This window comes from Diorhabda sublineata, chromosome X (genome assembly GCF_026230105.1).
Source record: "Diorhabda sublineata isolate icDioSubl1.1 chromosome X, icDioSubl1.1, whole genome shotgun sequence".
Classification (NCBI taxonomy): Eukaryota; Metazoa; Arthropoda; class Insecta; order Coleoptera; family Chrysomelidae; genus Diorhabda; species Diorhabda sublineata.
In genome coordinates this window covers 15,561,292-15,573,198 of record NC_079485.1, presented here as the reverse complement: position 1 = coordinate 15,573,198, position 11,907 = coordinate 15,561,292, and the positions used below count along the sequence as shown (strand labels likewise).

The 11,907-nt window shown below is 30.4% G+C and overlaps 3 protein-coding genes across 5 annotated transcripts; 1 reads left to right on the top strand and 2 right to left on the bottom strand.

Annotated features, from left to right (window-relative positions):
- Positions 1–240: 240 nt before the first annotated feature.
- Positions 241–7,360, bottom strand: LOC130451546 (protein max). Of its 3 annotated transcripts, none has more exons than XM_056790631.1 (6): positions 7,050–7,360; positions 6,918–6,986; positions 6,377–6,487; positions 6,092–6,215; positions 5,850–6,032; positions 241–565 (listed from the first exon to the last, which is right to left on the bottom strand). In XM_056790631.1, the coding sequence occupies exons 1-5, from the start codon at positions 7,086–7,088 to the stop codon at positions 5,875–5,877; spliced, it is 501 nt and encodes a 166-aa protein (XP_056646609.1). In that variant the 5' UTR covers positions 7,089–7,360; the 3' UTR covers positions 241–565; positions 5,850–5,874. The 3 variants fall into 3 exon arrangements, 2 of the variants coding, with proteins under 2 accessions (XP_056646609.1, XP_056646610.1); XM_056790632.1 differs by having other exon boundaries at positions 6,380–6,487; positions 7,050–7,295; XR_008910745.1 differs by lacking the exon at positions 241–565 and adding an exon at positions 2,438–3,606 and having other exon boundaries at positions 3,723–6,032; positions 7,050–7,262.
- Positions 7,361–7,461: 101 nt separating this feature from the next.
- Positions 7,462–8,190, top strand: LOC130451545 (anamorsin homolog). Its single transcript, XM_056790630.1, has one exon. The coding sequence runs from the start codon at positions 7,462–7,464 to the stop codon at positions 8,188–8,190; it is 729 nt and encodes a 242-aa protein (XP_056646608.1).
- Positions 8,191–9,218: 1,028 nt separating this feature from the next.
- LOC130451544 (mediator of RNA polymerase II transcription subunit 6) lies at positions 9,219–11,879 on the bottom strand. Its single transcript, XM_056790628.1, has 3 exons — positions 11,333–11,879; positions 11,104–11,278; positions 9,219–10,987 (listed from the first exon to the last, which is right to left on the bottom strand). The coding sequence occupies exons 1-3, from the start codon at positions 11,533–11,535 to the stop codon at positions 10,631–10,633; spliced, it is 735 nt and encodes a 244-aa protein (XP_056646606.1). The 5' UTR covers positions 11,536–11,879; the 3' UTR covers positions 9,219–10,630.
- Between the last annotated feature and the right edge of the window lie 28 nt (positions 11,880–11,907).

The window sequence follows — 11,907 nt, the reverse complement described above, 5'->3', positions numbered from 1 at the left end:
AGGGTAGGACCTCCCACTTTTTTCGATTTCGCATCGTCGAATCAGCGGAGGTTAGTGTTCGCCAATCGCCATCTATTAGACAATATTCGAGAAATTAGTTTGACATTCTTTTTACGGGAGTTAATGGGGGTTTTAAGTAGTATGTAAATGAGTATGAAAATAAATCCTAAATGTTTAAATATATACCTCTAGGTAATATATTAGTAGCATTTTTTTATATAAATAAATATTTCTAACCAATAACTTATCAAAATTTATTTAAAAAAAATTGTTAATTATAAAGTAGATAATTTAGATTTCATCATTGGGTTTGTAATAAAACTACAAACATATTATTCACTAATATAAAGTATTACAAGCATCTTAAAAGGGTTTTTAAAAAGAAACCCCAAATAAGAATGTAAAAAGATAAAAATATATATATTTATAACAGTTAATAAAAAAGTCCCTTGATTAAGAAAGCTTTTCAGAGTAAACACTGAAACTTTCTTTTCATACAAAGGGAAGTTTTCCCTTGATGCTTCAAGAATTTTAGTATGCGATATTGTACCATTTGGTGAATAGTCTGAAAAATGAAACACTTTTATTTTCATCTAAAAATCAAGTTGAAACAAAATATAATTCTACAATAATTGGAGAAAACCATGGGAATCTCTATTAAGAACATAATTGGTTCAGCTACAGAAAAATAAATCTCTAACTTTCCATTAATCTATTAACTGCATTGTTTAAAAATGCAATTAGAAATGATTTGATAAAATATGGGTGTACTAAATTACATACCCTACCAGTCATAAGTTTTCGCCCACCCCATAATCCATTCATTTAATTTCAAAATAATATCACGCATTTCTTGCATGCAATACATTCAACACCAAACTGATAAAGGTTACTTAATCGATCAGATTAACTTCTTTTGATAATGATAATGTCTTTTACCACATTGTTATCTTAATCCACATCCAGCAACCATCAAAAATCGCTCCATTATATGAAATATGTGAAATTTCATACATTAATTTGGAATTTCTGGAACCGTTGGTGATATTCATACTGAACACTAATGCTACCATTACACCAACACTCACAATGGGGAATTCTCCTCAATTTGGGTTTTTGTATTAAATGAAAGTTCACATCAAATAACTATAGATTAAATATAAATTAATTTTTAATTCACTCTCTAAATACCTAAAATAATTATTAGAAATGTTGGTTTTTAAACTTTAAAGCGTTTTGTTGCTACAGCACATGTTGGCAACAGCGCTTTAGCATGCCTTCTCTCAGACAGAAACGGAAGATCCCAAAAACACAAACAAGACAGAGAAGGAAATGAAACAGCTGTTTATGGAATACATGTGGTCCTATGCCGTAAATAACCTAACTTTTTGTTACGGTTGTTGTTGTTGCGGTTATACAAGTTAGTTTAGTTGTGATTTTTGCGAGTTTATTGTGAATTTTATGACTTATTAGTGGCTTATTTAAATTTTATGACTAGATACAAACATTATAATATTATTTCATTCCCTCATTGAGAGTAAGTTTAAAAATTAAAGAATGTAAGGTTGATTTTTATACAGTTTGTATTTTCAGGATAAATAATCAATATTTCAATATGAAAAAGCTGTGTTTTGTACCTTCATGTTTAAATTCATCGGAAAGTACACCCCATAAATTATTTATATTTGTTCCGAGAAACCCAGTAGTGAGAAAAACTTGGTTTGATGCTGTTGGGCGTACATTAGTAAAAACAACATATTTAATATTGTATTTATTGAAAATACTATAATTTCTGTTAAAAGAAAATTCTATAGACTTTTCTTTTTACATGAGAACTGGGAAAAGTCCACGTATTAAAACTGGCATCACACCTCATTTATTTCTACAAGATAGTTGCAAAGATTTCAGTTTTTCACCACTTCAACAAAAACAAGAAATATCATCTGAGAGTGAGGAAAATAGTGAACCTGAATATCCATGCATCTCAACTACATCTAAAAATACTAGAGATGAAATGTACTTGGAGACATTGCCATGTACTTCTTCTAGTACTTCTTCATGGTTACAAACTACATCTAGTGAAGAACAATTTAACAGCGATCTAAGTGAACACGAGGAGCAAAATGTAGACTTTAAAAATTTGAGTAAAAAAAGAGAAATCCTTGCGATTGAAATGCACCCTCGATTTTATTTAGGTTTAACTAGTGAAGTTTACTATTTAGTGAAAATTATATATATTCATAAACGTATATCAAAAAGAGTAGTTTTGAAAAAGGTTAGATTAAACGATACATTTTTTCGATTAGGTTTGGATTATTGAGATTGTACTTTTATTTTTCCTATTAAACTTACTATATATTGCTGTTTGTTTTTAGATGTATATACATATTTAACTCTTTTTGAGATAAGTGTACAGCTAAAAAATGAGAAGACAACATTGTGAAACTATTTTATTTATAAATCCTAGTTAACTTTGGAAATACGTATTTTTTCCAGAATAGTAAACTATTTTCAATTAACTCGTTACAATAAATTTCATTACACGTAACATTATGTATATAAATTTTATTATTTGTTTCAAATTCTGGATCTGCAACTGCAAAAATTGCTTTAGTCTTCTTACACATTTTCATTTCCAACTGCATCTGACCCATGTATTTTTCAATAATTTTTTCATCCTTGACAAAATTACTTATACTAGTCAATGGGCATTTCACTTCTAGGACTGCATCACTTGAAATGGCATCAGGCGAGGCTCCAAAGACTGGTAACATATTATTTAAAACAAGTCCACATTTCGTTGTTTCAATTCGACATATATTTTCAATGCATTTTATAACCCCGTCTTCTAATTCTAAGCCTCTCTATGGCTTTTGTCTGCACAATTTTTGTAGCATCAAAAATTTTCTCGAGTAAGGAACCTTCTGTTTTACATTGGCTTGCCTCATAAATCTTCGAAGCTGTAATTCGTCCAAATCTTAATTCATACCAGTTTGTATTTTTGGACTGGTTTCTTGTAGCCTTGGAAGCAAGTGCACAATCATTTACATCCATTTTTTTTAACAGTACTCTAAGAAAAATTCTGGAGTTATGTCGATATCAGCATTTTCTATTTGACAATGAATAAATAGCTGGTGTAACGATAAAGTAGGATACAAAGGACCTCTATCCATATTTAGTAACAAACTATCTATGGATTTTCCTCTATTATGTTCTCTAAAATTCTCTATTACTACAGATGAGTTTTCATCAGTCATTGATGGAACTTTTACAATCTCATACAATTTCATAAATTTTTTCAGTGAACCTACTTTCAATAATTCTGATTTCTTCCAATAACATAATTGTTCTGTAGGAGATGGTTCCTCACTTCTCCTAAATAAAAACGCTATCGCATGTTTACAGCCTCCTTTGGCAGCAGCACAATCCTCACATTCACATAGATTGATTATATTCTCATTCTCATTTACTATGACATTTACATCATAAGCTTTTGAATGTACTTTATCTTCTGGCGTTATTTTTGCTTTGATCAAACAAATATTATTGTTCCTTTTTAATTACACATATCCAATGGCAGAATCTCCATATGATTGCCTTGCTGATCTAAAATCAAATTAAAAAAACATTCAGTATATGAAAAAGGTATTTATTTGCAAATGAACTAAAAATACTAAGATTATTAAATATTTTAATATGCTATATTAAAAATGATTTCTTACCTCATGTGTTTTTTCCACGTGATTCCACCCTTATATAGTTTGCATTTTCAACAAAATAATTTGCTATCATTTCTGAAGTAACACGGGGTAAATTGCTTGAATCAGCTTTAATAAAATCAGTTTCAACCTTAGCCATTTTCACACTATTACACAACTATTTTCACTATTTTCAATCTTTCACTTTGATAACTACAAAATTCATCAACAAATATGTAAACAAAAATTTGAGGTTATATTTATATATGTTTATTAAAATATAGGACTTGCTTGCTTTCTTTATCGTTTTAAAAGTAACAGAAAAGGAAAGACAAAGTAAATAATCAAATGACCAATCAGATTACAGATATAATACGTCTACCTACATTATTCAACCCATTAGAATTGAGAACAAGTATCACACCTATGCGAGGTTGCCAAATATTGAAATTGAACTAGAAACACAACGCTTTAAAAATTAAATGTCCAATCTTTTTTATCAAATTTAACAGGGTAGACATTTCTTTTTAAAAAAAGTATCGAATATGTGTCGTCTAAAATTCGTTGAACTTTCATTATTTGTAATAATTTAACATGACTTTGGTTATAGGAGAATTCCCCATTACATATATATATATATATATATATATATATATATATATATATATATATATATATATATATATATATATATAAACCAGCATAGCAGGCCTTATAGGCCCATAGTTTGAAGTTTCTCTACTCCTTTTGTTCACGGCTGCATTACGCCAGTTCACTATCTATAACTTCCGTAAGTCTTCCTTATATGCTTCTATCAATTTTCTAGTGGACGCCCTCTTCTTCTTTTTGCACATTCTCCACTTGTTAAGGCTCTTTTCACCCCACCTGTCTTCTTCCATTCTGGCTATATGCCCCAACCAACGTAGTCTTTTTGTCCTCTCTGACTGACCATATAAACCTTTAATCTTGTTCCACTGCTCTCCCACCAAAAATTTTTCTCGACACTCTTTTCTTCTATGCATTTAGCCTGTTTTCTTCTCTCTTATTCATGACCCAACATTTACTGCCATATAACACCGTAGGTTATGTAACTGTCCTGTAAATTCTAGCTTTGCTTCCCTTGAGATATCTTTGCACCTTAATAGGTTTCCTAGAGCTTCAATTATTTTATTGCCGCTTGCCAATCTCTTGTCGAATTTTTTAATTCCTTTCCTTTTACTTGTTACTGTCACTCCCATGTATTCAAACTCTTGTACTCTATGGAACCAGTACTTCTTGTTTTGGTCTATTGTGATTTTCAATTGGTTGTCACTCAAAAATTCGTTACCCATTTCCATATACTTAGTGTTATGTTCGTTGACAGGTAGGGCATATCTTTTTGCTGTCTTTTCAAATAGTAAAAACATTTTCTGTAGTTCCTGTTTCTAAGTATGCCAATTACACTACTTAGACAGAGTAATTGCGAGTATTGGTGTATCAAATAATTTGTTGTCCTCAAGGACAAACTCAATTGTAAGAGGTCTCAAAATAACAGGCAGAAGATTCATACTACTGATGTTAAAAAATTATTTCATGAGAAAATAAGTCGCCAGTAAAATAAGTTACCAAAAAGATTGTATGGGAAAACATTATTTGAGTTATTTTTCTCAAGCTACCAACGTAACTTCCGGACGTAGAAATTCCGAAAAGAAAAAAAACTGGGCTGTTGAAACAGTGTGGGAAAACTACAGAGCTGAACCTACTAAACCTATCAAAACTAATTTTGATTATCATTCGATACAATAGGAACCGTTTTCATTTGCTTTATTACAGCTATTTTACTAAACTACTTTCACTAAAATGACATACATTTGGTGAAAATGTAGTAATTTTGCAAATATTTTATGAATTTCCATTTTTTTCAAATCAGTGTTTTTGAACCATTTTTTTCAATTCATGTTCCTTTTTCTCTCTAGATATGCTTTTAGCTATTCTACCAAAGGATAATACTCATTTTCAAGTAGGATTTACCTACCAATCTTGGAGAAAAAATTATTTTTCTCCTCTAATAAATCAAGAAAAAAAAGAAACGTGGAGTACAAAAAACTAACAATAAAGTTGAAACAGATTCAGTAATTACAGTAGTAATTAATTTTATTTAATACTACCTACTTAATATATAAAAACGTTTCCTGTGCTAATGATAAGACCCTACTTTCAATTTCTTGGGCCTCCTTGGTTGCATTGAACCTTCGTTATCTGATGTATCTGATTCAGTTTCATTGTACATTCCATCTTTGATATCAGCATCTATATTGTATGACCCTGTTGATTTAGCCTTTTCTAATGTACGAACTGAAAAAAAAAATCAATAATAAATTAGAGCATAAATTATTATTGTGGTAATAACTTACTTTGAGCTTCTAATAAGCTATTCTGTCTTTTTAGATCTTCAATATCTTGTTGATGGGAGCTGTTCTTTTTTCTCATTATGAGAATATACTCTGCAGCCTTTTTTAAAATTTGAGCTCGGCTGGCCTAAAATTAAAAAAAACTTCCAATTGCTCTATAATCTGAATGTTATAAAAGTGAAAGGTGCAACCATTTTATTGACAAAATCAAACATTTTTGTATGAAGAAAATTTAATAAAAAAAGAATCAATAAAATGTTTGCACCAGCTCATCTTGGAATGACTTACCACTTTTTCGCCATTTAAGGCAGGCACAGAATCTCTTAAACTGCTAAAACTATCTTTTATGTGATCACGTCGTTTCCTTTCCAAAGCATTATGATGTGCTCTCTTCTCTGCCTGGCAATATAAAACAAATAATTACTAAATATAAATACTAATCTCCAGTGCCTGATTATTCACGTAGCAAAAGTAGCAAATGCTAAGGGATCTGCGCCTGTCGCTGTCAGACAGTTAAAAAAAAATTGGATTAGTGTAAAATATCTTGCATACCCCATAAGACCTTAATTTGGAATACGAAATAATTTTAATTTCATTCCAATAACATAAGCAACAAAAATATACCACAATAATTAACAAATATTTAAAACATGGTAGAAACTTATTTTCCAATTTATTACAATTCGGAATTTCCAATATTTACACTATACACTTTGGTTACACTATATCTCAATATGTAATATATTAAATTAAACATTTAATGGAAGGAAAAAATTTGAACCAGTATCATAACAAAGAAAGCTTACAAACAAATAAAATAAGTGTATACCTGAGAATAATACTGATTACCGGAATTTTGTCTGCCTGTTGCTTGACGAGAATCAGAATCATCACCTTCCTAAAATATAAAATTGGTTAAATATAGATATTGATCCACTACATATTAGTTTGAGTAGCTTACGTCGCTCTCTACGTCGATGTCTCGATCATCATCACTCATTTTAATTTTTTCTGGATAAAAATACGGAAAACTCTCTACGTTGATTGCTCTATATGTTAATTGTTTTATTTATAACTAGAAATTTTATTAAACAAACAAAATATCTTCATGGCACCATTTACACATCAATATCTTTTAATCACAATGATATTATCATATTGTGGTCAATGAGGCCACGTGATTTGGACGTCATGCGCTCTATTCTATGGCCTTTTACTGTTAAAAAAGCCAGTTACTATCTTTACGTTTTCTGGCAGGCTTAATTATATACAAAAAGACCAGAAAAGAAGAAGTTTGTAAAAACTTAATGTTTAAAAAGTCACGTATTCCAAATTATATACAAGAATTTTAATACTAAAATTTTCAAGTAACAATGGAATTGCTAAAAGACTTTAAATCAACAGATGAAATTTTGATTCTGAGAGGTACAAACGAAACAGACACTATTAAAAAAATACGTGAAATTTTTATTAACTCTCAAGATATTTCTAAAGAAGATATATTACAAAGAAATGAAGAATCGGCTGTTTCCATATGCTGTGAAGAAGTTGGAGATACATTAATTTCAAATATTTTCAAAGTATTGACCCCTAATGGAAAATTAATAATCACAAAAGTAGAAGATAAAGAACAGACAAAATTATATCTTATCACAAAAGGCTTTATGAATGTTCAAATATTAGAAGAATGTATAACTGCAAGTAAACCAAATTTCAAATCCGGATCATCAGCTCAAATCAAACTTCCAAAAAAACCAGCTGTATGGAAGCTAGATGATGATCTAGAAGATGATGTTGAAACAATAGATCCTGATGACTTATTAGATGAAGATGATATGCAAAAGCCAGATCCAACAAGCTTAAGAGTATGTGCAACAACTGGAAAGCGTAAAGCTTGCAAGGATTGCAGTTGTGGATTAGCTGAAGAGCTAGCTAGTAAAGATGTTACTACGAAAGATACCCCTAAATCATCTTGTGGAAGCTGTTACTTGGGAGACGCATTCCGTTGTGCTACATGCCCTTATTTAGGTATGCCAGCATTTAAACCTGGTGAGAAGATTCAATTAGTAGGGGATCAACTCCATGCTGATGTTCAACTTTAGGATTCTTAGTTTAAATTTTGGTTCTGAAAAGATAAAAATATGAATTTACTTTTTTAATATGTAGAATACATCAATGTTGTAGCGGTAAAAATAAATTTTTACTGAACATTTTTTTTTCTTATTTTTTAATAATGATTTGTGGTGTCATGTCAACTGTATTATTTTTGCAGTAATAATAGACATAATATATTGGAAACTATAGTGTTTTATTGTCATTCATTTTGTGAAATTATTATTTATAATTTCTGTAAATACTAATAGTTATGGATTATAAATATTTAATAGAAATTTTATTACAAAAAGTTTCATGGCTGTTAAAATCTGGTTTATCAGATTAAATAAAATGAACTCATCATCAGTTCTTGTAACACATTAGCACTATTCAAAACATAGAAACCGTCCTTAAAATAATTCAGGAAAAGAAGAATAAAGCTTTTCAATAGAGCAAAATCGGCAAACACTGAGAAAAGTTAACTAACGAATCGAAAAATAGAATATGTAAGAATAGGAATAGTTAGTCCCAGAGTCAATAGCTGACATAAATGAAGCCTTCAGGTTCAGGAAACTACTTTGGAAACAATCATTTCTTCAGTAAAACATATAATTAGAAGAATTATTAGCCGGAACTCATTTTCCTGGTTGTTTAGGGGATATCACTTTAGAACAAAAATATATGCCAATAAAATCCCAAATGGTTGACAAGTAGTAGAAAAAATACTAAACACACTGTTTACACTACACCAACACTCACAATTACACTGTCTGACGCGCGTGCGCGCTTTGATAACCAAGTTATCGTTTAGGGTGCGTTGATGTAGTGGTAGTGTAAACAGTGTATTCAGTATGAATATCACCAATGGTTCCAAAAATTCTAACTTAGAGAAATAGTTACTGGGAGGAAAATCATTTGGGCAAAATGGAGATGGAGTGAAGGTTGATCTACCTAAGACTTATAAACCCAAGATTTTACACTGATAAGTGTCATTGTGAGAGTGTTGGAAATTGGACTATAAAAATTTGCTCTACCATACTCATAAAATAATTTATTTATAATAAAGTACAATAATAGATAATAATTATATAACACAGGTTTCATGATCTACAGGTTGTTTCTAAATTCATGCGACAAAACTCCGAAAGTGATTACTGGTATGAAATTAAGATGAGTCTTTCATATAACAAAATTTCCCCAGCCCATCCCTTGAAAGGTGGTGACTAAAATTGAATTTTTTATAAAATTTGAGTAGTTAGAAACTTGAAATTTTTGTATACTTGCAAAGGACTAACCACAGGTATATTTTCAATATACATTATACGGAGGTGAAATTAGCAGCCCTTACTTTATTTCATACCAAAAGTTTTTTACAAGATGAATTTTTATGAAATAAAATTATACCTTCAAATCCTTGTTATATTTAAAAATAATTATTCTCAATATTTTCCCGAAAGCAATAACTGCAAGGACAAAAATATACACTATAAATGATAATTTTTTTAATAATTTGAGTGGATAATGGTAAAGATATAAAATGTAATAAAAATCATAATAAATATTGGAAATAATTACCTCCCCCAAAAATATATAAACGTAGCCTATGTGTCATGGATTGCTGTACACATTTAGAAAAAAAAACCTAATTTTAGTCACCACCTTATAAGGGTAATATCTCAGAAAGGGGTGGGTTGAGGAAATTTTGTTATATGAAAGACTCATCATTATTAATTACAAGCAATTTGGTCGCATGGATTTAGAAACACCTTGTATATAAAATTATAATAGTTTGTTAAAACATTAGCCATATTGAGAGTGTATAAAGACACTGTTTATTACCTCTAGATCAATATTGACAGTATAATTATTAATTATTACTGACGGGTCTTTTGAGCCCTATATGAAGTAGCGACCTATAGAAATTGTCGTAGAATAAAATCACAGATCCTAGAAATTTAAACTTGACTGCAATTTGCTAGAGAATGGGAAGACACATTGATAAGTTTTATCAAAGAATTTCAAATGTATTTGAAATTTATATAAAAAATGTAAAATTGTAGAGCATTTTTTTTATATAGAAAATTCTATAAGTGAAGTATGGACTCTATTACACTTTGACGACCAATAGTTTCTCGAATTCTAACATGAAGTATTAAAAAAAAAGTATTTTTTAATAGGAGTTACTGCCTGATCCTTCCATTACCCTTTTTTTACAAAAGTTTGAAATCTACATGTGTAGTAGATTAATCATTTGAAGTATCTATGGATTTCATACACCTGGATAGGGTTAGTTAGATTTTCGTAGGGGTTTCAAATTATTTGGGTTTTGTACCAAATAACTCATCTTTGCCTTTCAAGTTACTATTTAGCTATATATTTCTATCTGATTCTCTCGTAGAGACAATGAAGTTTGGCTCTGGTCAAATTCATCGGATAATATTTTCTATTTCAATGAAGCCTTGGTTTCTTTTCAGGAGGAGGCTTGATCTTCTCTTGTTTAACCTCTATTTTAATATCTTTATTTTCTGATCCATTTTCATTTTCTTGCTTAACTGGTACAACAGGTTGAACTTTAGGCTGGGGAGGAGCAGGAAGAGGGAACTTTCTTAATAGTTCACCTAATAGCATATCAACCCTTTGTCTTTGGAACAATGAACTAGGTTCTTCCCTTGGTTTTTCTTCTTTTTTAGATTTCTCTGCAATTCGTTGAGATTTAAAGTCCCATGAGTAGCCCTTGCTGGGATGATATTTAGCAAAACCAGAGGATTCTTCAAATGATGATTGGAGATGATGAACAGCTGACAACTGAAAAAATTAATAATTTTTAATAAACCTAATTATCATACCATTTATCAATATATGAATTTTGTAAAATGTTCACATCAACTCACCCATATCCGATTGAAAAAATTAGTACTTACCAATCTAGAATTCAAAACACTTGCCAAATCAGGAGCCTGATATACAATACCAGCAATTATATAATAATCTGCCAAAGCAATTGCTTGCTGGGGACTTTGTCTATGTTGTTTACGAATAACATACAGAATGGGTTCTTGAACATGTAGTAAAATGTATTCAACTCCAGTCATATTTCTAAAAAAATGTAAATTTATTGTATAATACAAAAACCATACTGTAATTACTTACTGTAATTGATCGGGATTTAACCGTTGCATTTTAACAATCTCATTATTACAAGTTCTATCAAAAAACGGGTTCGATCCTTGCGAAAAATATTCCATAACATTACTAGTGTTAAGAATTGGAATCCATGTTGAATCGTGCCAAGAAAGACTTAAGGGATTATCTGGAATTCCCGCGGCTGACAAACCTAACCTTGTAGGCATCATTTTTTCATTCACATTATATGAAGTTATCCAAGAAAAAAGTTAACAATACTATCCACAAAACCAGACATGAGTTCATCAATGCTAAACAAATATAAAGGTTATCTGTGACATAAGCGATAGCAGGTCCCACAGAGGGCGCATTCCACTAAGCACTCACAACAATCACGTTCACGATCTTTCCCATTCCACTTAGTCCAGAGCGTTATAATCGTAAAACTAAGTGGAATATAAAGATTAGTAAAATGCCCTAATGGGTATGTCTTGTGGCTGTTCCTTTCTGTTTCTCTCTATCAACATTTTGGTCCAATTTCAACACGCTCTTTAAATCGATCTCTTTAATTTTATTATTAACTCTATGTTCCCATCACTCGA

Bases quoted from the DNA above. Each gene is read 5' to 3' on its own strand.
- LOC130451545 (XM_056790630.1), top strand. From the start codon at position 7,462: ATGGAATTGCTAAAAGACTTTAAATCAACAGATGAAATTTTGATTCTG.
- LOC130451544 (XM_056790628.1), bottom strand. From the start codon at position 11,535: ATGATGCCTACAAGGTTAGGTTTGTCAGCCGCGGGAATTCCAGATAAT. The intron at 11,279-11,332 runs GTAAGTAATTAC...ACATTTTTTTAG, and splicing joins TTAAATCCCGATCAATTACA to AAATATGACTGGAGTTGAAT. The intron at 10,988-11,103 runs GTAAGTACTAAT...TAATTTTTTCAG, and splicing joins GTGTTTTGAATTCTAGATTG to TTGTCAGCTGTTCATCATCT.
- LOC130451546 (XM_056790631.1), bottom strand. From the start codon at position 7,088: ATGAGTGATGATGATCGAGACATCGACGTAGAGAGCGAC. The intron at 6,488-6,917 runs GTATACACTTAT...TTATATTGCCAG, and splicing joins GTAATCAGTATTATTCTCAG to GCAGAGAAGAGAGCACATCA. The intron at 6,216-6,376 runs GTAAGTCATTCC...TTTTAATTTTAG, and splicing joins CCTTAAATGGCGAAAAAGTG to GCCAGCCGAGCTCAAATTTT.